General features: G+C 35.2%; 2 protein-coding genes across 2 annotated transcripts; one reads left to right on the top strand and one right to left on the bottom strand.

The window, feature by feature from the left end:
• Positions 1–1,242: 1,242 nt before the first annotated feature.
• Positions 1,243–10,966, top strand: LOC112737008 (E3 ubiquitin-protein ligase UPL3). The gene is made up of 18 exons (XM_025786704.3): positions 1,243–2,880; positions 3,068–3,178; positions 3,270–3,386; positions 3,511–3,681; positions 3,761–3,922; positions 4,065–4,313; positions 4,454–4,575; positions 4,667–6,095; positions 6,261–6,356; positions 6,765–8,330; positions 8,441–8,665; positions 8,762–8,866; positions 9,382–9,462; positions 9,560–9,628; positions 9,711–9,839; positions 10,101–10,223; positions 10,317–10,540; positions 10,645–10,966. The coding sequence occupies exons 1-17, from the start codon at positions 1,960–1,962 to the stop codon at positions 10,380–10,382; spliced, it is 5,742 nt and encodes a 1,913-aa protein (XP_025642489.1). The 5' UTR covers positions 1,243–1,959; the 3' UTR covers positions 10,383–10,540; positions 10,645–10,966.
• Positions 10,967–13,898: 2,932 nt separating this feature from the next.
• On the bottom strand, positions 13,899–18,823 carry LOC112737007 (beta-galactosidase 13). Its single transcript, XM_025786703.3, has 18 exons — positions 18,389–18,823; positions 18,103–18,198; positions 17,886–18,001; positions 17,726–17,792; positions 17,554–17,646; positions 17,325–17,468; positions 17,163–17,257; positions 16,980–17,085; positions 16,684–16,887; positions 16,382–16,543; positions 16,103–16,281; positions 15,904–16,013; positions 15,686–15,795; positions 15,482–15,589; positions 15,296–15,400; positions 15,061–15,206; positions 14,475–14,823; positions 13,899–14,384 (listed from the first exon to the last, which is right to left on the bottom strand). The coding sequence occupies exons 1-18, from the start codon at positions 18,554–18,556 to the stop codon at positions 14,256–14,258; spliced, it is 2,487 nt and encodes an 828-aa protein (XP_025642488.1). The 5' UTR covers positions 18,557–18,823; the 3' UTR covers positions 13,899–14,255.
• Between the last annotated feature and the right edge of the window lie 5,363 nt (positions 18,824–24,186).

The raw sequence follows: 24,186 nt of genomic DNA, 5'->3' as shown, positions 1-24,186 counted from the left end.
AAACATAAGACTCTGTGTGGTAGGGTGCTACATTATGGTATCAGAGTAGTTCGTTCCTGTAGAGTATGAGGGACGGAATGACTATGCTTTCTAAATATACTCTAAATGTCTATACATGCTAAATTAGGTTATCTAGTTGATATATGTGGCATGAATGTCCATGAGCATATATTTGAGACTTAAAAGTACTGGACTTGCGATATTGAAATTGATCAAATTGATATCACTTGTTTGGTGTGACCAGAAATCAGATGTCGACTCGCGAACGCAGTTGCGGGCGAGGTAAAGGTATAATAGATAATGCAAACCCTGAAATGAAGGGAAACGACTCTGTAGACTGCATGGTAGGGTGTTACAATACCAATACGTATAAATTAATAAATAATAATCGTTCGTAGGGAAATAAATCCCTTTTGTATGTAGTCACAAAAAAAAAAAAAACCCCTTTTGGTTTTTATTGTGATGCCGTATTTGTAGTCTTAAATATTTTGGTCTGTATTTTGAGAAACTTGTTTTTGTTTGCCTGAGACCGCTAACTTTGTTTTGGAATGTATACTATGTGGCCCGCTTTCAGGTCCAAAGCTGAATGAGAACCAAAACCTTGGATCTGACCCAATCAATTGATACCTTTACCTGTCTTCGGCCCGCCCAGTTCAACCAGCTCTCTACACTCAAAAAACAAAAAACAAATAAACTTCCTCTCCTTTACTCTTAATCTTCTAAAACGAAGAAATTAGTAAAATAATAAAATAAAAATTAATTACTCTTAAATTAAAATAATAGGATACATATTTTATAAAAATTATAAAATTAATAATAATTAATATTTATTTATCATTTTATTAATTTTTTTTATTTTAAAAAATCCAAATTCTTCAAATTTATCTTTATACTCTAACTTTTGCCTATTTCACTTCTATTACTAAATTTTTTATTTGCTATAGGATATAAATTTAAAACTAAAATGTTTCATGAATATTAAAACTCAATTATTATGTTCTTTATATATATATTATTTCATATACTTTTTAAAAGTTAGAATGATCAAATTTATTATTATATTAGAAACCGAATATTTGTACAACTATAATTAGATTTTTTTATAAATTTTATATTATTTATAAAATTTAATTATAAATATAAATATGTGGTTATTTCGTATATCAAAATATACGTTATATATCGATTAATTAATAGTTAATTTTTTTATAATTATATGGAATCTAACATGGATGAATTTAGAGTATTGAAGAAAAATAGACAACCTTAGTCAGATAAGTCAGTTTTTAATTATTTTTGGTTTGTGGAATAACAAATTGGGTTTGAACTAGTTAGCTACGTGGCCCGTGGGTACATGTATGAAAAATTGAAAAGCTTTAATAAAAGTACGTCGTTGGAGAGAGAGCTGGAAGCTTACGCGCCACACTGCGGCAGAGCCACCGAACGCGCTCACCCCAACTTCGTCATTCACAGCCACTGTTCCATCACACTCTCCAATCCACTCACCACAAAATTATAAATTAAAAAAAAAAAAGTAGATTAATTAAAATTATATAAAAAATATACAGAGAAAGTTACATATAAAAGGCTCGTCTTCCTCCTCTGTCTCTTTATTGATTCTTTTCCCCTTTTTCCCTTCCTTAGGGTTTTCAATTTCATTCTCCCAACCATCTCTCATTTTCTATCTCCGTCGATTACACACAACACACTCTCTATCTTCAAAATTTCACTTACCGAATCGTCATCTGCGCGCGAAATTACTCCCGGTAACGATTTCTAGGGTTTCGATTTGGGGATTTTTTTGCCCCAGCTGATTGTTCCGAACCGAAGCTTTATTATTTTTTGTGTCGATCTATTTACTCTATTCGATGCTAGGGTTCGTTCCATCGATGGTAGTGTGAATCGCCGCCTTTCCGGTGGCGAGCGAGTTGACTCGTTGAGGGGTGGGTGAGTTCTTGTATGGAAACTCGGAGCCGGAAGCGGGCGGAGGCTTCCTCAGCTGCCCCTTCATCTTCCTCCTCTGTTCCCACCACTCGTTCCAGCAAGCGCGCACGCCTCAGCCACAACAACGCAAACAGCAGCAACAACAACTCTTCCTCTTCTTCTTCCGCCGCAGCAGCAACCGCACCCGCCGCCACAAAAACAGTCACCACTCGTTCCCGCGCAGCGTCTCGTTCCACCGCCAAGGATCCCTTACCGCCTAAGAACCCTAATCCTCCTCTCCCTCCTCCGATGGACTCAACCAACGAATCATCAGGCTCGCGCAGAAATCGCGGGAAGAATTCCGCCGATAGAGACAATTCCGACAAGGGGAAAGAGAAGGAGCACGATGTCAGGGTCAGGGAAAGGGATGCCGAAAGAGGATTGGCATTGAACATGGAAACTGGAGGCGTTGGAGACGATGATGATGATAGCGAGGGCGGAGTTGGGATTCTGCATCAGAACTTGACATCAGCCAGCAGTGCCCTCCAGGGCCTTCTTCGGAAACTCGGCGCTGGTTTGGACGATCTGCTTCCATCATCGGCCATGGGTTCGTCTTCGGCCTCTCATCAGAGTGGTAGGCTGAAGAAAATCCTTTTCGGGTTGAGGGCAGATGGAGAAGAAGGTAGACAGGTGGAGGCATTGACGCAGCTGTGTGAGATGCTCTCGATTGGGACTGAGGAATCGCTCAGCACTTTCTCTGTTGATTCGTTTGTTCCTGTGCTTGTTGGGTTGCTGAATCATGAGAGTAACCCTGATATCATGCTTCTTGCTGCAAGGGCGCTTACACATCTCTGTGATGTGTTGCCTTCATCTTGTGCCGCGGTTGTGCATTATGGTGCTGTGTCAATATTCTGTGCGAGGTTGCTTACCATAGAGTATATGGACTTAGCTGAGCAGGTTGTTCACTCTCCATTAGTGTTGTATGATTGGTGAAATTCCCATTGGCGTTGCCATTGGTAACTTAGAACTAATATTACATGTTGCCACTGGTTTTCTTGTTGAAGGGATATTGTGCATTAAATTGATATGACATTGATGGAACGGTGTTCTTATTGTTTCCTTACTGTGATTTGTGGTTTTACAGTCTCTTCAAGCACTAAAGAAGATATCTCAGGAGCACCCAACTGCTTGCCTTCGAGCTGGTGCACTTATGGCTGTGCTTTCTTATTTGGATTTCTTTTCTACAGGAGTTCAGGTAAATGATTAGTGAAAGCTGAAATGCTCAAATGTGAGCAAATCTGGTTAGCACTTGACATTCTGATATTGACATGATTCTATGTTTCCAGCGGGTGGCATTGTCCACTGCTGCAAATATGTGCAAGAAGCTTCCTTCGGATGCAGCTGACTTTGTGATGGAAGCCGTTCCTCTTTTGACCAATCTCCTTCAGTACCATGATGCGAAGGTAAGACCATATTTTCATTATTTTTTTTCTTGCTACGCCGAGAGTTTTAGCTGTAAAAGAACTTATATTTGAGAAGAGGGAAGTGGAGATGATTTTTGCACCGATGCAATTCTAAATTTTGTAGGTCCTGGAGCATGCCTCTGTATGTTTGACTCGAATAGCTGAAGCATTTGCATCATCTCCGGACAAATTAGATGAATTGTGTAATCATGGACTAGTAACACAAGCTGCTTCTCTGATTTCGACCAGCAGCTCTGGAGGTGGACAAGCTTCCCTCAGCACATCAACATATACTGTAAGTGCAGTTCTACTCCATTTTATGTTTGAGGCTTTTGCCTTCTGTAGTTGGTAGTTAACTTTATAGGCATATGCAGGGTTTAATTCGACTTCTTTCAACCTGCGCAAGTGGGTCACCTCTTGGGGCTAAAACTTTGCTTCTCCTGGGAATCAGTGGCATTCTTAAAGATATTCTGTCTGGGTCTGGAGTTTCTTCAAGTGTTTCCGTGTCTCCTGCCTTGAGTAGGCCGCCAGATCAGGTATAGTGCTCTGTGGATTTCTTCTTTTGGTTCTGTGCTCATTGGGCAGATTTTTACCTTGAATTACAGTTTTGATACTCGATATTTGCTCTTCTCTCTCTTTCTGAGGTGAAATATTCTAACCATGTTCTCTAATAAACAGATATTTGAGATTGTGAACCTTGCAAATGAGCTTCTGCCCCCATTGCCACAAGGAACAATTTCCCTCCCTGTAAGTACCAGCATGTTTGTTAAAGGGCCTGTTATAAGAAAGCCTCCTACTGGAAGTTCTGGGAAACAAGAAGACACAAACGGAAATGCTCCCGAGATATCTGCTCGGGAGAAACTACTAAATGATCAGCCTGAGTTACTTCAGCAATTTGCAATGGATCTCCTCCCAGTTTTAGTACAGGTTTACATTTATTGCATATGCTTAAATTATGCTTCATATATTAGTTGCAGTGGAAATATTCAGCTCTGTTTCATTGCAACTTTACTTATACATCCCCTTCGGTGATTAATCTTATCAGTCTTGGTTTGGTTATGAAACAGATTTATGGTTCTAGTGTTAATGGTCCTGTTCGGCATAAATGCCTTTCTGTAATTGGAAAACTGATGTATTTCAGTACAGCTGAGATGATCCAGTCTTTGTTGAGTGTGACAAATATATCAAGGTATCTAGTAATTCATTTGATTTGAATAGCTTGAAACCCTTGGCGTTTTAATGGTTTTGGACACTTATCAAATGGTGTTACGATCTTACAGTTTCTTAGCCGGTGTCCTAGCCTGGAAAGATCCACATGTTCTAGTTCCTGCCTTGCAAATTGCTGAAATTCTTATGGAAAAGCTTCCTGGGACATTTTCTAAGATGTTTATCAGAGAAGGTGTTGTCCATGCAGTGGACCAACTTATTTTGGCTGGTAATTCAACAAGTGTCCCTGCACAAGCATCTTCTGCCGAGAAGGAGAATGATTCTGTATCTGGAGCATCATCTCGCTCTAGGCGTTATCGTCGCCGTAGTGGTAACAACAATCCTGATGGAAATCCCATGGATGATTCGAAGAGTCCAGTTTCTGGAAATGTTGGTTCACCTCCTGGTTCTGTGGATATTCCAGCAGTAAATTCTAGTATCCGGTTATCTGTCAGCACAGCTGCAAAAGCTTTTAAAGACAAGTACTTTCCTTCAGATCCTGGGGCTGCTGAAGTGGGTGTTACTGATGATCTGTTGTGTCTGAAAAATCTCTGCACAAAATTAAATGCTGGTGTTGATGATCAAAGGTCTACTGGAAAGGGGAAATCAAAAACTACAGGATTTGTTGTGGAAGAGATTTCTGCTAACAAGGAAGATTATTTGATTGGGGTTATCTCTGACATGCTAAAGGAACTTGGCAAAGGGGATGGTGTATCTACTTTTGAATTTATTGGCAGTGGAGTTGTTGCAGCTTTGCTCAATTATTTTTCTTGTGGAAATTTCTCCAAGGACCGAACCTCTGAAACCAACCTTCCCAAGCTTCGCCAGCTAGCACTTACAAGGTTCAAGTTGTTTATAGCTGTCGCACTTCCTCCTAGTACTCATGAGGGTTCTGTTGCTCCAATGACTGTCTTGGTCCAGAAGCTTCAAAATGCTTTGTCTTCCTTAGAGCGTTTCCCTGTGGTTCTTAGCCATTCATCTAGGTCTTCTAGTGGAAGTGCACGCCTCTCTTCTGGACTAAGTGCTTTGTCTCAACCCTTTAAGTTGCGTCTCTGTCGAGCCCAGGGTGAAAAGTCACTCAAGGACTATTCATCGAATGTTGTGCTGATTGATCCATTGGCATGTCTAGCAGCGATTGAGGAATTTCTTTGGCCCCGTATCCAGCGAAGTGAATCTGGTCAGAAGGTGTCCATACCAGCTGGGAACTCTGAATCTGGTACAACTCCTGCACAGGCTGGCGTTCCATCACCTTCTACGTCTACTCCTTCCACTACCCGCCGTCATTCTACCAGATCCAGATCATCCGTTAATATAGGTGATACGCCAAAAAAGGAGACAACTCCAGATAAAGGCACAAGCTCGTCTAAGGGCAAGGGAAAAGCTGTTTTAAAGCCAGCACAAGAAGAGGCAAGAGGACCTCAAACCAGGAATGCAGCACGCAGAAGAGCAGCTATTGATAAAGAAGAGCAAATGAAGCCGGCAAATGGCGACTCCACTTCCGAGGTATGCTATGACTTGATTTCATGATGCTACAACCTCTATTAAGTTTACAAGTTATTTAGTCTTCAACTGTTTTCACCTGCAGATCTGGCTATGCATTTGTGCTGTTGATTTTTGTTTTCTGTTCTCTCTTTTATATGCTGATTATCTTCCGTTCCTTTATGATAGGATGAGGAACTGGATATTTCCCCTGTTGAGATCGATGAGGCATTGGTGATTGAAGATGATGACATCTCTGATGACGAAGATGATGACCATGAAGATGTATGCTATAATTGTTTCTTCTTCCTCATTTGGCTAAGATTCTTTTTCCGTGTTTTAATAGTATCTCTTCTGAATAATTGTTTTTTTTTTTTTTTGGGGTGGTGCTTTTCTCTTAGAAATACATAAAAAAATGCTTTCTTTTTTTTTTCTTCAGCTGTTTTCTCTTTTTCTCATGATTAATATAGCTTTTGATAAGTTCAATTCTGTGCAGTTTTAATTGCTTGCACTATATTTGGCGCTGTTCCCCTATCTTCTATTCAAATTTTATCTTGTCTAAATTCTCTTATCCTTTCAATTTTAGATTTTTAACATTCATCCTTATTTGTTATTAATCAGGGTTGAACAGCATCATTAAGCTCAGTTGCATCTGTTAGTTACTAATGTCTTCTTTAAAATTTTGTTGTGCAGGTCTTGAGGGATGATTCTCTTCCTGTTTGCTTGCCTGACAAAGTACATGATGTGAAATTGGGTGACTCGGCTGAAGAGAGTAGTGCTGCTCCTGCTACAGGTGATGGCCAGACTAATGCTGCCTCAGGTTCTAGCAGCAAAGTTGGTACTGCCAGGGGATCAGATTCAGCTGATTTTAGGAGTAGCTATTCATCTGGTTCAAGAGGTGCAATGTCCTTTGCTGCTGCTGCCATGGCAGGACTTGGATCTGCTAATAACAGAGGTATCAGGGGTGGTAGGGATAGGCAAGGACGACCGCTGTTCAGTAGTTCTAATGAACCTCCGAAGTTGATCTTTACTGCTGGTGGGAAGCAGCTTAACAGGCATTTGACTATATATCAAGCAATTCAAAGACAACTGGTGCTAGATGAAGATGATGATGAGAGGTTTGGTGGCAGTGACTATGTGTCCAGCGATGGAAGCAGGCTATGGGGTGATATTTACACCATAACTTATCAGAGGGCAGATAGCCAAACGGATAGGGCTTCCACTGGTGGTTCAAGTTCTAATGTGTCAAAATCTGGCAAATCTGGTTCTGTGTCAAATTCTAGTACTGAACCAAAGCTTCATCAGGCATCCGTTCTCGATAGCATTTTGCAGGGAGAATTGCCTTGTGAGCTTGAGAAATCTAATCCTACATACAATATATTGGCGCTATTGCGTGTTTTGGAGGGTTTGAACCAGCTTGCACCTCGCTTGAGGGCCCAGGTCATTACTGAGAGTTTTGCTGAGGGGAAGCTTTCGAATTTAGATGAGTTAGGTGTTACCACTGGTGCAAGAGTTTCTTCAGAAGAATTCATAAGCAGCAAATTAACTCCAAAATTAGCTAGGCAGATACAAGATGCCCTTGCCCTGTGTAGTGGGAGTCTTCCCTCATGGTGTTACCAGTTAACTAAAGCATGCCCATTTTTGTTTCCTTTTGAGACCAGGCGACAGTACTTCTATTCAACTGCCTTTGGGTTATCCCGTGCCCTGTATCGACTTCAACAGCAGCAGGGTGCTGATGGTCATGGATCAACAAATGAAAGAGAGGTAAGGGTTGGGAGATTGCAGCGTCAAAAGGTTCGTGTCTCTCGAAACCGCATATTGGATTCTGCTGCTAAAGTGATGGAGATGTATTCTAGCCAAAAGGCTGTACTTGAAGTTGAATATTTTGGTGAAGTTGGTACTGGCCTTGGTCCCACACTTGAGTTTTATACACTTCTAAGTCATGACTTGCAAAAAGTTGGACTACAAATGTGGAGATCAGATTCCTCAGAGAAATATCAAATGGAAATTGATGGAGATGAAAAGAAAATGAAAAGCAGTGAAGGTTCTCTTGCTGGTGATGGAGAACTTGTTCAAGCTCCTCTTGGGTTGTTTCCACAGCCTTGGCCTTCAAATGCCGATGCAACAGAGGGTAGTCAGTTTTCTAAGGCGATCGAGTATTTCCGACTTTTGGGCCGTGTGGTTGCTAAAGCTCTCCAGGATGGACGTCTGTTGGATTTGCCCTTGTCAGTGGCATTTTATAAGCTTGTTCTTGGTCAAGTAAGTTCTTTCAACTACTGATATGTTGCCCATTATAAAAATCATATGTATAGTCAATCTAAAAGCTGATTTCATTTGATGAACACATGTTTAACCTACAAATTTTGCAGGAGCTTGATTTGCATGACATTCTTTTCATTGATGCTGAGCTTGGAAAAACTTTGCAAGAGTTGAATGCACTTGTCTGCCGGAAATATCATCTAGAATCTACTGGTGGTAGTTACACCGATGTGAATAGTAATTTACATTTCCGTGGGGCTCCGGTTGAAGACCTCTGCTTGGATTTTACTCTTCCCGGCTATCCTGAGTACATCTTGAAATCAGGAGATGAAATTGTATGCAGTTAAACCTATATTCAGTCTTTCTTTCTCATTTTGGCTTCCGTTTTACTACATTTTTCAAATTGAGTTTAACCTTCTGCCAATTTTCAGGTTGACATTAATAATTTGGAGGAGTATATATCTTTGGTAGTTGATGCAACTGTCAAGACTGGGATCACACGTCAAATGGAAGCATTTAAAGCAGGATTCAACCAGGTTAGATACTGATCTTCATCAATAGAAAGGAGTTATAATTTTGATTAGATTATGTTTGGTATTAAATTCTCAAAATGAGTTTTGATTGTTATTGGGAAGTTCTAGTATTAGATTGTATTATATTTATTATTTATTTTAATCATGGCCTATTCTTGTCTCCCCCTTTACTAATTTTTTTTAATTATCCCTGAGACATGCTGAAAGAGAACTTGACGGATTAAATTTTTATAGGATTAAATATTTTTTTCCTCTGCTGCTATTTCTGAACTTTAGAGTTCACTGATACATAGCATCAATAAGGTGACATGTCATTGAGTTGTTTTTTGTACATAGCCTTATCTATGTGTCTTGATATTGTTTGTGAATTAAGAGGGTGGTGGTTTACTGCTTGCATCAACAAGGCAAACAGATGAGCTGGACTATAGTTGGCAAATTAGTTAAGGATTCTTTTTCCAGTTCACTTGAATTCAAAATTTTAACACTTGTCACTTGTTTCTTTCTTTTGGTCATTTCAGGTTTTTGACATATCGTCTTTGCAAATTTTTACTCCTCAAGAACTGGACTACCTGCTTTGTGGTCGTAGGGAGATGTGGAAGGTCTTTTCTTATGCTATTTTATCAATGCTTATGACAATAATTTAAATCTTACCAATGGCAGGTGAATCATTTTTCCTGTTTTCTTGCTTTTCTGCAGGCTGATACACTAGTTGACCATATAAAGTTTGACCATGGATACACTGCCAAGAGCCCTGCCATAGTCAATGTACAATTTCTGTGTGTTAGAAATAATGTGATTGGAAAATTAGGGTTATATTTTATTCTCATCCTGATTGATGCTATTTCAGTTACTTGAAATTATGGGAGAGTTTACACCAGAACAGCAACGCGCTTTCTGTCAATTTGTTACTGGTGCACCTAGGCTACCCCCTGGTGGACTGGCAGTTCTAAATCCGAAACTAACTATTGTGAGGAAGGTATGGCACATGTTTCTCTTGGATGGTATATTTCAATGCAAAATTCTTTGTAATGTGGTGTCTTGGTTGACTGCCTGCCTGCCTGTCAAAATGGTAGTGGCTAGCAATTAACCTGACTTTATTGTGATAAAAGTCAAGTGGATTTGTTGCTCTAATAACTCATTACATCTTTAGTTTAATGGGGGCCTAAATATGCTAAGATGATCTTCTCTTTTAATAACCAAGTACAATTTTAACATATGATTGCATGTGTGGGTGCAGCTTTCGTCAACTGCAGCCAATGCTTCGTCTAATGGGAATGGGCCTTCGGAATCAGCAGATGATGACTTGCCAAGTGTGATGACATGTGCTAATTACTTGAAGCTTCCTCCCTATTCTACCAAGGTATAATTCATCATATAGATTTGATGATTCATTATCATGCTCATTGAGGTTTCTTTTGGCACTGATTTACAATACTCCACATTTTCTTGGCAGGAAATTATGTCCAAGAAACTACTCTATGCAATCAATGAAGGGCAGGGATCCTTTGATTTATCATGAGTCTCAGGAACTAACCAAGCTGTCCCTGAATGTTAATATGATGAATCAGGGCTTACTTTTGAGGCTGAATTAATTTTTGGTTGCATGTATTTCCCCTCTTCTCATCTCAAATAATGGCCTAGTTTGGGCTGGTCATCGAAAGTTGTGGCAAAGTTCAGGTTGGTGTATCACTTTCTGTTAGTAACTTGGTCTTGCTAGATTCTCTCTTTACTTCCTTTCTTTCTTTTCTTCTAACTAACATGAATTCATGTATAAATGGCAGCTGAATCGGATTGGCACATTTTCAAGTTGTAAAGGGATTCGCGGAGCTCATTTTAGCTATTAGAACGTGTAAATAAACATAGGAATGTTGAGTTTTTTTTTGCCTCCCTAAATTCTTCATTCTGTTTGCAAGTCAAATTATTGGCAGCTAGTTATTATACATGTATGGAATATTATGGTAAAAGGGAATAGAAATAATTTGAATTATGTTTTATGATTTCATTATATTCCTGTTAGATTTTGTCATGTGGGAGCTTCATGATGATAAATTTTGTCCCATTAGATTTCTTCTACATGAATGGATTTAGCTACTCTTTTCGAAATGAATGCTGTCTAAGATTTGTTCTTGTGCATTTTGGGCGTAGGGCATGGTAAAGAAATTGGCAGTGTACATCGAATATAATTCGATAACATGCACTAAAGTTTTACTTTTAACGAGTTAATATTCATTCGTACATGATTATTTAATATTTATGTAAAATTTTGATGAAAAAACGAAACGTACGAAAGTTATCTTTTACTTGGAGACTGCTACATCCTTCTCACGTTAAATAAGCATGTTAAAAAATTCTCATGTTAATTGAAAAAAAGCGACTATGTTATGGAGTTTATTCTTCTAATGATGCTTAATACCCAGAAATTCATTAAAATGAAGAATAAAGAGCACGACGAGTGCTTTAGTTGTGTAATTTGCTGAACAAAACATCCGATATTTTAGTATTATTAGAGACAAGCAGTAGTTCTTCCCGTACTTAGCATTCTTCTTTTCTTTTCTTTTCATTTTTTGATAGCGCTATCATATGAAATGGTTGGCTATAAGAATGATTGTTAGCGTTTCCCACTAATCTTGTAACATACAAATCTTAAATCTAACGGCATTCTGTATAAGAAGTCCCCAATTATTTCATAACAAATTAACAACTCCCTAAAAATATTCAAAAGAAAAAATATGAACATTGTAAAAACGGAAAAAATGCCTTTGCACATACAGCACAGGTATTGATGACTATGTTATACTTTTAAGTTTTAACTGACACTTAACCTAATATGTTTTATATTTTATAATACAACTTCTATTCAATTATTTAATTCTATTTTTGTTTTATAAAAATAATATTTGGTGTCTTTGTTTCAATGTAAATATTTGGTTTCTTATAAATAACTACTTTTTGACATTTGTATAAGATTTCTTTTCTTTTTAATCGAAGTAGAATGTAGTTGCATCATTTTTCTTTGTTGAGTTAAGAAATTAACCAAATTAATTAGTGATGATAAACATTATTTTTGGGCAAAATAAATAATTAGTGTTGATTAATTTTAATTACATATTACTAATTATTTATAAAATATTGCAGGCCAAAATTTGAATTACAGCCCAAATGGAATGGAAAATAAAACAAGAAGTGATGGGTCAATAACATAAACGAAGCCCATAAGGAAAACAAGGATAGAAAAATTAAAACGGGTTGCTTAATGGAAACCAAATCCAAGCCCGTGTCCATCCCACAAAGCTTCTCATACAAGATTGAAGTCTTCACTCTTTCAATGTGCTTCAATCAAAAGCAACGTTCACCTCTATGAGTTGGTCAGGAACTCAGAAAAGTAAGAAAGAGAGAAAGACCTTCTTCCCTAAGCTAGTTACCAAAGAAGCAAGAGAGAGAATGATTAAGCTTGAAAGGCAGATGTCAAATCTCAAAGTTCAAACCAAATCAAGCTTAGGTTAAAGGTAACTCATTTCCTATTGCATGCATCAGATCTTCTTCTCTTCTTCCAAACTCTCTGCAAGTCCGAAAATGGCATACAAGGAAAAATTGTTTTCTGCCATAATCTGCTGTATATCTACGGTCACAAGTGATTCTTGGGGACCAAGTAGCTTCTCAATGGCTCAGATTAAGTTGACCATTGAAAAATTTTTGTGGTTGCTGTTGTATGGCTTTCGGTCAAGATGAGGAAGTCAGAAGGAGAGTTTCTACTCTGGGGATTAAGGAGAAAAAGTGAATCTGTGGGTTGGTGAGACTCAAGACTCAAGGTGTTGACGTTGGAGGAAGAACCAAGCAACATGTAAGGAGATAAAAGAAGACTTTCTGCTCATTAAGAAGTAAGGAGAGAAAACCAGTGCGTGAGAATAGTGTTCTGCAAAGAAGTTCCTCTACTTGGATAATGTTTTCTTTCAAAGAAGCATTTGGCCAATACTGAAGAACTGTATCTGAGTTTGCAAATCTGGTTTTGCACATAGCTAAGAGGCTGCTGATGAAGTCAATCTCCTTCATGTTTTACTGATTGTAATGTACTTTTCTATGTATATCTTTCTGTAATTTCTTGTGAGAAAAGACATTGTGAGAAAACTCAAGTAAAAGCCATGGGTGGAAAAAGGTTGAGTGATACATTTGAGAGAAAAGTCTAGATTTATTTCAGATTTCTTTAAGTATGTTTATGTCTTGTATCTTGTACCTGTGAGGTATCCTTTTTTAGTTGGGTTAGCACTAAGAGTGAATAGTTAGGTATTAGCATAGCCAATGTCAAGTTAGGTTAGAACTTGAGTGTGAAAGGATTGGGTCAATCCTGTGGAATTGGTATATGTAATACTGTTAACTATAGTGGAAATTCCTCCATTGTTGTGGAGGAGACTGGACGTAGGTTGCATAGGACAAGGCAACCGAACCAAGATATATGCTGGTGTTAGCTTTTTTCTTTTCTGCACTGTTCTGTTTTCTGATATTCATGAGACAAAAATAAATTGTCTCATAAATTTTCGCTGCTAAGTTCAAACAAAATCAGAATTGAAAGTTTGTTTAAAAAGAGTCATAACAGCCACTAAAAGAAAGGTATAGATTCAACCCTCCTTCTCTAAGCCTACCACAACCTTCATTCTTAATAAAATTTTAGAAGAATATCATACAAGATAAATTTTGCTAATACTTTATTGTCTAAATAACATGGTGATGCCAATAAGCTATAACTTATATGGCATAGTCTTCTCATACTTACTTAGAGATCGCGAGTTTGAGTCTCCATATCTTCGGTAAAAAAAATAACATGATGATATCATTAACTTCTACATGAACAAATGAGTCTCACAACTTTAACTAATTGAACCACCTTTATATCTTCTTTCAAATATTCTGGTTAGAATTTTTTTATTTTTTAGCTGTATAATACTGCTTTTTTTTTTCTTCTAGAAGCTAACTGTTGTCTTGGTTGTTATTTTTTAACCCTTTTTTCTATATATAATAATAGAAACATGAAAACCTTAAATCTTTTTCAGGTAATGGAATAGAATCACTCAAGTACTTTATTTTGTTAAAAGTCATGAACTCCATTACTCCAAAACAGAGGCCATGCTAGCTGCTGGCTAATATAAAAGGAAACCGAATTATTATAACTTCTCTTCTACATTAACATTTCTTGGGATAAATATAACTAACAAAAAAGAAGAAGAAAAAAACAAAGTTGTTGAATACAGACACAAATACTCAGGTCAGGTAGTTACTACTACCTACCAACAACAAAAAAACTAACCAAAATCTGAGAGTCTCTCTTGTTAGACTCTGCATTTATATCATACAAACAACTAAAAAATTAGGCCACCATTCAAATTCAGTCTTCACTTTTTCATCTCATGGCAGCTGTAGGTGAGCCACAGTTAACTTGGACAGCAAGTGTCTTAACCACACCTTTGCAATCAACTGCGTTGTTGAATTTTGACAGTGGAACAAAACATGAATCTTTTCCCAAGCATTCCTGTTCATTTGCAAACATATCTCATAAGAGAAAGCGAAACAAAAGAGAAAAATGCCGCAGAGAACCTGCCAGAAGAAGCATAATTTATACCTGCTCAATAATCTGTTTGGAGTTAGGTGCATTGCACTTTCCCAAAACATATTCTCCACAGACGCCTGAAGGGTCGCCGAAGCTTGCAAACTCGACGGCCGTGATCTTGTTTCGGTCTGGACAGATGAGTGTGGCTCCTGCTTCAGGAGGAGTATCATCAACAGGCTTCAGTTTCTGGCCCTTGACCTCCCATGAGTTCACATTTGGTGGATGATTTTCAGTGATGAAACTGCAGATTGTGTTCCTGTCCACAGTATTGATCACAACCTGATCTGGGGACCCTGGCTCCTCCTCCAACACAACAAGCAGGTTGTCACGTGGATTCAGGAAAGATCTTGGGATGTGGTAACTGTTCAAACAAACTCACATACTTAACAACATGCAATTTGGTCTCTAAGATTGCAAATTTGATTAGTTTTTAGTATTTGAAGTTATCTTATGATAGATTTTAGACCAAGACTCATGTGCAGTTTATCTTTCTGTGAAGTTGATAGTTGAGACTCGTTTTAACTAAATTATCATCTAACGATTTTTTACTATGGGCTCTACATGAAAACAACTGCATGCGAGTTTTCGCCTAACTTACTCGGCCTGAGTAGGCTTTCCAAGAGGCGAGAGGTAGCTCATCCAGTAACGACCAATGTTATTGCCATTGATAAAAACCATTCCTTTCCCCATGCCAGTCATCCTTATGGCAACAGGATCTCTTCCTTCAGGAGTTGCAAAATGTGTCTGCCAAAATCAACATGTATTATTAATACATAAACTTCGGAAGCTACAAAGCAAGTTAGTTGTAATAATTGAACATTGTAACCCTTTACCTTGTACCACCTTAGACCTTGTACTGGCCCGGTTACCGGACTCCATTGTACCTTCTTTGATCCTGCCTCAGTGAAAATTTCAAGCTTCTCACCTTGAAGACCAACCTGAAAGTAGAAAAGTGGTGTTTATGTTTCTGTCTCTGTCTATGCTTTATCCAATGTTTTTTAAATGGAACAAAACAATACCTGATGACCCCAACCATTATGAGTAACATCAATTGTTCCAGTGTTCAGACCAAGGATAGTAATAGACTTTGGTCCAGCATACCTGTGTTCCATGTATGCTCCACTGTCCTGCAGGGAATACAAAGATGTTATTTTCCTAATTTCCTCCTTAAACCTTACATGTACTTCAACATTTTATAGAAGTAAAAAGTTTGATCCTCTTACTGGGAGTCCCACTGTGCTACCCAAGATAGATATATGGTTAGTTCCAATCCTGAACTTCACTGGTTTTTGGAACTCAAAAGCCTTCTCTTCATGTGATCCATGGCCAGATCCTTAAAAACATCAACACAATAGACAAATTATTAAGTAGAATGATCCATCACTTGCACTTGATCAAAGCATGGTTTTATATGGCAGTATCTAAATTTATCATTGCATACCAATGTATTCTCCATTTACATAAGCACACAATGAATGTCCGAGACTCAGAATTCGAATAACCGGGGATGTTCCATCCTTCTTTGGGAAGTCTTCTGGTCCCAATTCAACACTGCAGTAAACATTACATTTCAAAATGTCTTAAGAGAATGATGTTGCACTACATATATGAAAATGAAGTGAAGAGAGTTATAAACTCACCTTGTGGTGAACCATGCATAATCAGTCATGTCCTTAAGCATGCTATAAAGCTCTGCAGGTGCATTCTTATCTGGTTTCAATTGCAAAGTAGTTGGAATCTCCTCAACATACATCTCCCACTTATGATTGTTTCCTAGCTTTGACCTCTTGAAGTTTCTTGAATTATGTTGTGAAGCAATCTAGTTTGTGGAGGCAATGCAAAATATAGAGGTGTAAACAAATCTTCTGCTTTGATTGTAATAATAATTATAATTAATGATTGATTAGGAAGTTAATTACAAGTTGAGTGTTGTAGATGACATTCTTGCAATCACCAAGGATGCTTATGGAACGTGGTGGCAAAAAGTAGTCTTTTCCGTTGAAGTTTATAGTTGTATCCACTTTGGTGTGGTTGTTTGTAAGAAAAGCAACACACCCATCACCCTTCTCAAACTTTATAACCTGCACAATTCATGCTCAATCTCTGTGATGCCTAGGATTCTTTCCTCAAAATTTGTATTTGATGCCAACAGTAATGTTATATATATACATTAAAAAGCATAAAAACCAAGAGGAGGTTGTTGAGATGCATTCTTAATTACCTCATTAAATTCGGTTAGCTTGGTGACAGTAGAAGAACCAAAGAGGAGAACCTTTTTACAGAGATTGATAGCCCTATGACCATCCCTGAGGTGACCCCATTTTGGATCTCTTTGTAGACCATACTCATCAAGAGGAGCTTCATCGTAGTATCGAGTTGTCGAAAATGCAGAACTTGTTCTACCAAAATTTGTTCCACCATGGTACTACATACAAAGAGTTTCAGAAACAATAGTACCCCTTTAGTTTCATTTCATCAAAATCAAGTTGGAAGATGAAAGGTTATTATTATTATTACCATATAGTAGTTGACCAAGGACCCATTCTTGGAGAAGAAGCGCACAATTGAGAAGGCAATGTCTTCTGCAGATCTTTGTGATGGTGGATCTCCAAAAACTCTGTACCTGAAATTGCAAAATCACCAACAAAATATTATTAGCTTGAACATGAAATGAACAAATTAGTTTCCAATCATACTTACTGAGCAGTCCAGTTTTCAGTCCAGATTTGTGGCTTGTATGGTTTGTTTGGTCCTGAGAAGGTATCACCACAATGCCTTCCATTGCATGCATTGATCTGCAAAATGAAGTGCAAGTAGGTAACATTATCAAGTCACATTTAAGTCTCAATTTGAACAACTTACCACTGGATCAGGAGCATCCCTTTGCTTGCACATGATCCACGGAACTCCGGTATCCAATCCAACTGCCATTCTTGCAGCCCATTGGACATAGTTATCACCCTCCTCATCATAAGCAAGTTGAATGTGGTTGTACTCATTCTCAATCTGAACAATAATTTCAGTTAATATGTATGATATTGAATACAGACTTTTAGATAAGGATACAAAAAATGCAGGGGAATTCAAGAACCTGTGACAATATTATGGGGCCTCCTTGGGAAGCAAAGAGCTTCTCTTCTTTCATCTTTACTATCACAGATGTTACATATTCTTGCATATATTTCTGCAAAGGATTATTCCATTATTAGTCATGAAATTAGATATTATTTCAGTAGAGAATGAAATTAAACATTTGTGGTTACCTTAAAGGGATCATTGTTAGATCGGAATATGATGTTAGGTACTTCTCTTAGCCAATATGGAAGTCCACTGTTGTAAACAAATTACAACCCTTTATTTATTTAATAGTAAAAGAATGTGTTTGGACTAAGAAGACATTGGTTATGGTGTGTATGTATGTACCCGTGATTCCATTCGGCTTGAATGAAAGGTCCAACCCTGAGTGTAACATACATTCCTCTGTCTTGAATGAGCTTAAGAAACCTCACCACATCATAGTTAGTAGGATCAAATTTGAACTGCATCATATACAACATTCATGCATTAATTAATCATTTCTCTTAATTAAAATAAAGTTAGGTCATGCATGCATGAATGAATGAACGTTGCATCATCATACCTGGCCTTTCTCAGGCTCATGAGCATTCCAAAATATGTAAGTTTGAATCACGTTTATACCTCCACGTTTTGCCTTGTCAAGAAGGTCCGGCCACATCTATAAACACATCAACCATTTTCTACTAATTAATTACTTGAACTCTAGTACACAGTAATACTAAGAAGACAAAATAAAAAAAAAAAACAATCAGAATTTGTCTTATTTAATATTTATTAATTGTTGTCGATTGTTTTTGATTAATTTTTTTTGTTATCAAACATTTTCACAGATACAAATACAGAGATACCTCGGGAGTGCTTCGTGTATAATGAATGGAACCGGAGTAAAAAAGCTCTCGTTTTCCATTGATAAGGAGTGATCTTCCATCGTAAGTAACTTCGCTCAAGTTACTTTTGGCCAGTGAGGAAACGATTAAGGAGACAAAGGTAAGTAAAAACACTTTGAGACTAAACATTATCTTAGCTTAGCTTATTTTTTCTTGTTAAGTTACACACTGGTTACTTACTACTAGTTAATCATCATTATCATTACTATTACCGTGCATTGATGATGAGTAATTAATAAATAAAACAAGAGAAAGCTAAGATATGAGAGTGTGATTGGAGCCTCCGAAATTCGATGGGAGTTCAGTAACATCAGTGTGATTGGAGAAAAGCACGCTTCTCTTGTTTTGAATAATTAATTTTCTGTTACAAATCATTGGTACAGGCTTTGTCTTCCTTTCCATTCTTCATCAATTTGCTGATTATTTCTCCTTCTTTCACTTCCTCTTATGTGATCTGCTTTCTTTCTATTTTTGGCACATCACTAATTAACTACTGTTGTTCTGGTTATTTTTCTTCATTGTACTCCACTCTAATTTACACTATAATTTGATTAACTATCTTAGTTGTATACAAAAAAATCCATTATCAAATATATAAAATATATGTTAAAATTTAAAATATATATTAAAAATAAATTAAATAATTTTTGTATTTATACACAAATATACAGTGATTGATTTTTTGGGAGCCATTCAGATAAAGACATCTAAAACGTCTTTTTTTAAAGATGTTTTTCAGTAATTAAAATTTAACATATATAATCAATTAAATCATATTATTTTTGTCAAAATTAGACTAGACAAATTGATTTAATTGAAAAAATAGTGAATCAAATCTTGAACTGATCTAAATTAATATTATTTTTTTATAAAAAATTATTACAATACCCTTATTATAGAGAATGATTAAAATCCTCTTATTATTTATATATATATATATATATATATATATATATATATATATATTAATTTTAAAAATTCTAAATCCTAACCTTCCGATAGAAAAATAAAAGAATGAAATTTAGAATTCTCAAAATTAATATATATATATATATAATAGAAGTATTTTAGTCATTTTCTATAATAGGATATTGTAGTCATTTTCTATAAAAAATAATATTAATTTAGACTAGTTCAAGATTTGATTCACCATTTTTCAGTTAGATCAATTTGTTTAGCCTAATTTTGACAAAAATAACACGATTTAATCGATTATATGTGTTAAATTTTAATTATTAAAAAATATCTTTATAAAAAGAGATTTTCAGCGTCTTTATCTGAGTGGCTCCCTGATTTTTTTTCATCCACATAAGAATACTTGTTAAGATGTTAAAATGACAAAATCTTGTTTTTATTGTAAAAAATATTATTTGAATACAAAAATTCAAGTATTATATATTTGTGTATAAATACATATGTTATTTAACTTATTTTATTATATGTATTTATATTTTATTATATATTTTATACAGATAACTGATTTTTTATTTTATTTTTTTACAAAATTTTAAAAATAAAAAACATTGAAAATAAAAATTAAAACCAATCAAACTCTTAAATTAAAATTTTTAAAACATTTATTCTATAAAAAAAACATAAAATCCAAAAATAAATTTCAAAATAAATACCTTTAATTTGTGCTCTTACAATATTTGTTAGCAAAATCTTTCACTTATTTATAAATGAAAAAGTGTCCCAAGATATTTAAATAAAAGATTGTTTATGATGGAATTTAGGATACCTTTTGAATAAGAAGTGATATATCTATGCATATTATGTAGTAATAATAAATTAAAATGGAAAATAAATTGTGAAAATGGGAGTTTTCAATACAAAATATATGTCCCTTTAGAAAGCTGAGTTCATAGCATATGCATTGGTGTTTGGTAGGAACTGAATAGGACTCCGATACATCATCATAATATAATGGAATTTTGAGGCTAATAAAGGTTGGTGGACATTTATCTGTGAACATGATGGATTAGTAACTTGGAAAAAAAATGTTACAACTTATTAGCGATACAAAAGTTTGAGCTTTAATTAATGAATATCCATCTACCAGTTCTAAAAGGTTATATGGTAAATTAATAGCGTATTATTTCTAATGATTTGTTGAAGTTCAAGTGGAGTGAATTATATTCTTTCCAAATAAAACATGTCTATGAGTATCATTTCTGATCTTTAAGTTTTGGTTTCATTTTTCAATAAAATAAAATCATCCGTACATATTGCGGGTTATTTTAGAAGGAGATTATTAATAAGATCACCTTTAATTTATTTTTATATTTTTTATCATAAGATTTTTTAGTTTCGAAAATTGTCTATGAAATTATATTATTCTTATGTTTGTTCGAAGCTTTAAAATATAATTCCTAAAAATAATTTATTTTCAGAAAAAAGTTATTGTCAATTTTTTTTAGATAGTGATTATTGTCAAAATTTAAATTTTTAAATTAAACTCATCCCCAAAGATGTGTATATTCCCATGTCAAGGGAATAAGGATTAACATATATAATTATTATTGTATCTTTTAATTAAATTATTCCTACCATGCTCTTTTTCGTCGCTTTGAATAGGTAGACTTTAATTAAATTATTTATGTGCTTTTAATAATTAAGTAGTTCATTTATTTGGTAGTTGGGCCTATAATATTAATCTCTGTATAGGAAGATAATTATTCCTACCTTATTCCTTTCATAATTGCTAATCAATCAATGGCAGATGGACCTGAATTAAACCACTTTTGTGTCCACAAGAATTAAAGTAGTTTTTGAAGACATTGGTACGCTTTAGATAAATAGCTTAATTAAGTTTTTTTTTTTTTATGTAAAATAATTTAAATAATAAATGATTATATTAAAAATTGTTTATAAATAAATTATTTTATATTTAAATTTTTAGTTTTAAAAATATTTATTTTATAAAAATATAATAAAAAATAATAGTATTATGAGATAAATCATTTTTTTAATTTTTCTATAAGTTTTTAAATAATGTTTTAAAAAATTATAATTTAATTTTAAAAATTATACTAAACATTAATATTATTATTTTTTATAAATCATAAGTTCAAAAAAATTACTTTTAAAATTTTTCAAACGAGGCATAATATTTCTCATGTTTATGATTTTACTTTTACATAATAGTAATGCTCTAAAGTCTAAAATAACCTCTGATTTGGTGGGTGGTACCACTAGCCACCTTAACAGCCTTAGCTTACTTTCTTTTGCCATCATACTCAACAACCATGCAAAACAAAATGAAATTCACATTCTTATTGTAATGTAAAGTGAATATTTCCCGCCCCGCCGGGGGAGAATATTTCTCGCCCCGCCGGGGGAGAGAGAATACTCTCAACGTAGACTTTTGTAATTAATTTTTTTTAGATTATTAAAAAAAAAAAATCAAATTCCTATAATTTTAAATATTCTTAATTAAGTCTTTATGTTATGCAAATAATTTTAGTTCGATCCTTTTAATGAACACTTATAATCAATAACTTCTATATTATACAAAAAAAAATTTTAATGTTAATGGTAATTAATTATAATAGGAATACACAAAGTTACATAAAATTAATCATAAATTTTTTTTTTCAGTTTTTTATTTTTATTTATTTAAAATTTTTAAAATAAAAAGAATTAATTTTTCTTTCTCTCTCAGTTTTTATTCTTCTTATGCCTCTTTTATTCATTAAACCATTAACATCATCTAGCTTAGATTTTTTTCACGGTGTTGGATATGTTAGTTTTCCTAAGAGGATATTTTGCTGTGTATACAACCGAGCATGTATGTGAAATTTTTTTTTTTTCGGTGAATATGTATGTGAAATCTTAGTAGACACACAAAAGGCACTGAACACAGAGCGCATTCAACAAATTAAAGAAGAAGAAATGGCAATTGAGTTACTTAATGGTGACAGCAGCGGCCACACCAATGTCACCGGAGTAGCCAAAGCAGACTAAGTGGTCAACGGGTGTGGCACCAGGGGACTATGGTGGACCGCGAACCACCAAAAAAAACTTGGCAAGTACTGGGGTGGCGAGGAGAAAGACCCTTTGACCTCCGATGAGTTCATGTGGAACAAGGACTTTGTTGGTAGTTTCAAGAGGCTGATTCAGGATCCCCAACATGCCCCTCTTACGCCTCCTAAGGAAGAACCTTCTGGATTTCTAAGCTTAAATAGACTTTGGAAGTTGATTTAAGCAACGAACTCTCAACTCCTGTAAACCGCAATCTAAACCAGCAAACAGAGGAAGAAACCGATGTTACTAAAAAATATATTTTGTGCTTAATTTTATATATTTTTTATGTATTTTTATTATAATTAATTATCATTAACATTAAATTAATAAAAAAAATTTAGATAACAAAATAGTAATTTATTTTCTAAAATGTTTGATCACAAAATTTTTAAAGTAGCTATTAATAATATTTTTAATTGTGTGAGATTTTATTTAATGGTATGGAATTACTCACTTTTCTTTTATTAGTTACATACTGGCCAAAATTTAATAAAGTTGCTGATCTCTTAGACTTTTTCGATATAAAAAAATATTTAAGCTATTAAAATTTGATTAAATAAATTATTATAAGATTAAGAAATGGTTGAACTTTAGAAACCTCATAACAAAAAGAGTTTAGAGATGGATATATGTTAATTCTTAATGGACTTTAAATGTGTGCATTTGTAGTGTTCTTGTATGGATACCTGGAGGGAGAGCTCGGTCTCTGGGAATCGACGCCGAGTTGTTATTTTCGGTGCCGACCTTTGAGCTTTGTGGTAATCCGAGCTTTACTCCAAGAGGATGTTCAATCGCATAGAGCTTTGAGCAAGAAACAGGGGGGAGTGTACCTGCAAAGGCACTCCGAAGCTTAAGTCAGTATTCTGTATTATTCGAACTTACTGAAGAAAATACTTTACCTTGCTTTATATGATGGACCTTTCGTCTGTTACGCTTTTGGCATTAAGGTTGGTCTTAAAAATTGTGGATAACGTATCCGAGTTGTGTGCCGTTTGATCGTCGGTTATGATAGAAGCATTTATCTAGCCGAGTTATAGCTCATAAATGGACGAGCTATAACGGATGACGCCGAGTTATAGCTTGTAAATAACGATCATATCAAGTCTGATTGTAATGTATAACGCCGAGTTATAACGTAAAGTGCCGAGTTATAGTGCATAATGCCGAGTTATTGTATATAATACCGAATTATGACATCGGATTTGTAACGGCCATATCATAGCCCCCAAGCTTAGCCTGACTATATTTTGATAAAGCAGGTTGAGCTTTTTTAGTTATAACTCGGCGATTTGAGTTATAGGTATGGAGCCCCCAGATCAACTTACTTTATTAAAATAATGAATAATTTAAATTTCAGACGTGATTTGAAGTTAACATGTATTGGAAAGTGTAGTAGTCTTGTCATTGATTGTGCCTTTGATTTTTCCAATGTAATTTTGAACCGTTGATTTAATAGATGCAACGGTTAGGTTTTTTCATGGAACTGAATAGTTAATTTGAATAGTTGATGAGACGATTTTGATAAAAGTGAATTAGTTGGACGAGAATATTGAGTTAGTTCACCGTTGTTTGGTGATTTGATTGAGTTTGATTGCGCATGTGTAAACGATGCGACTTTGAATTGAAGAGTTGTCGCGAATGGATCAGTGTTTGTACTTGTATGATATGTGATTGAGTTTGTTGACTGTTGATAGTCATAGTTCGGAATTGAAGATTGAGTTTGATTGCGCATG

Source organism: Arachis hypogaea, chromosome 13, assembly GCF_003086295.3.
Source record: "Arachis hypogaea cultivar Tifrunner chromosome 13, arahy.Tifrunner.gnm2.J5K5, whole genome shotgun sequence".
In the NCBI taxonomy this organism is placed as follows: Eukaryota; Viridiplantae; Streptophyta; class Magnoliopsida; order Fabales; family Fabaceae; genus Arachis; species Arachis hypogaea.
This window is presented reverse-complemented; position numbering and strand designations above follow the sequence as displayed.

Coding starts and splice junctions, on each gene's coding strand:
- LOC112737008 (XM_025786704.3), top strand. CDS start 1,960: ATGGAAACTCGGAGCCGGAAGCGGGCGGAGGCTTCCTCAGCTGCCCCT. Junction 3,387..3,510: donor TTCAGTACCATGATGCGAAG/GTAAGACCATAT, acceptor TAAATTTTGTAG/GTCCTGGAGCATGCCTCTGT. Junction 9,840..10,100: donor AACTAACTATTGTGAGGAAG/GTATGGCACATG, acceptor GTGTGGGTGCAG/CTTTCGTCAACTGCAGCCAA.
- LOC112737007 (XM_025786703.3), bottom strand. CDS start 18,556: ATGTTTAGTCTCAAAGTGTTTTTACTTACCTTTGTCTCCTTAATCGTT. Junction 16,544..16,683: donor AGCTAACCGAATTTAATGAG/GTAATTAAGAAT, acceptor TGAATTGTGCAG/GTTATAAAGTTTGAGAAGGG. Junction 16,282..16,381: donor TCATCTACAACACTCAACTT/GTAATTAACTTC, acceptor TCCACAAACTAG/ATTGCTTCACAACATAATTC.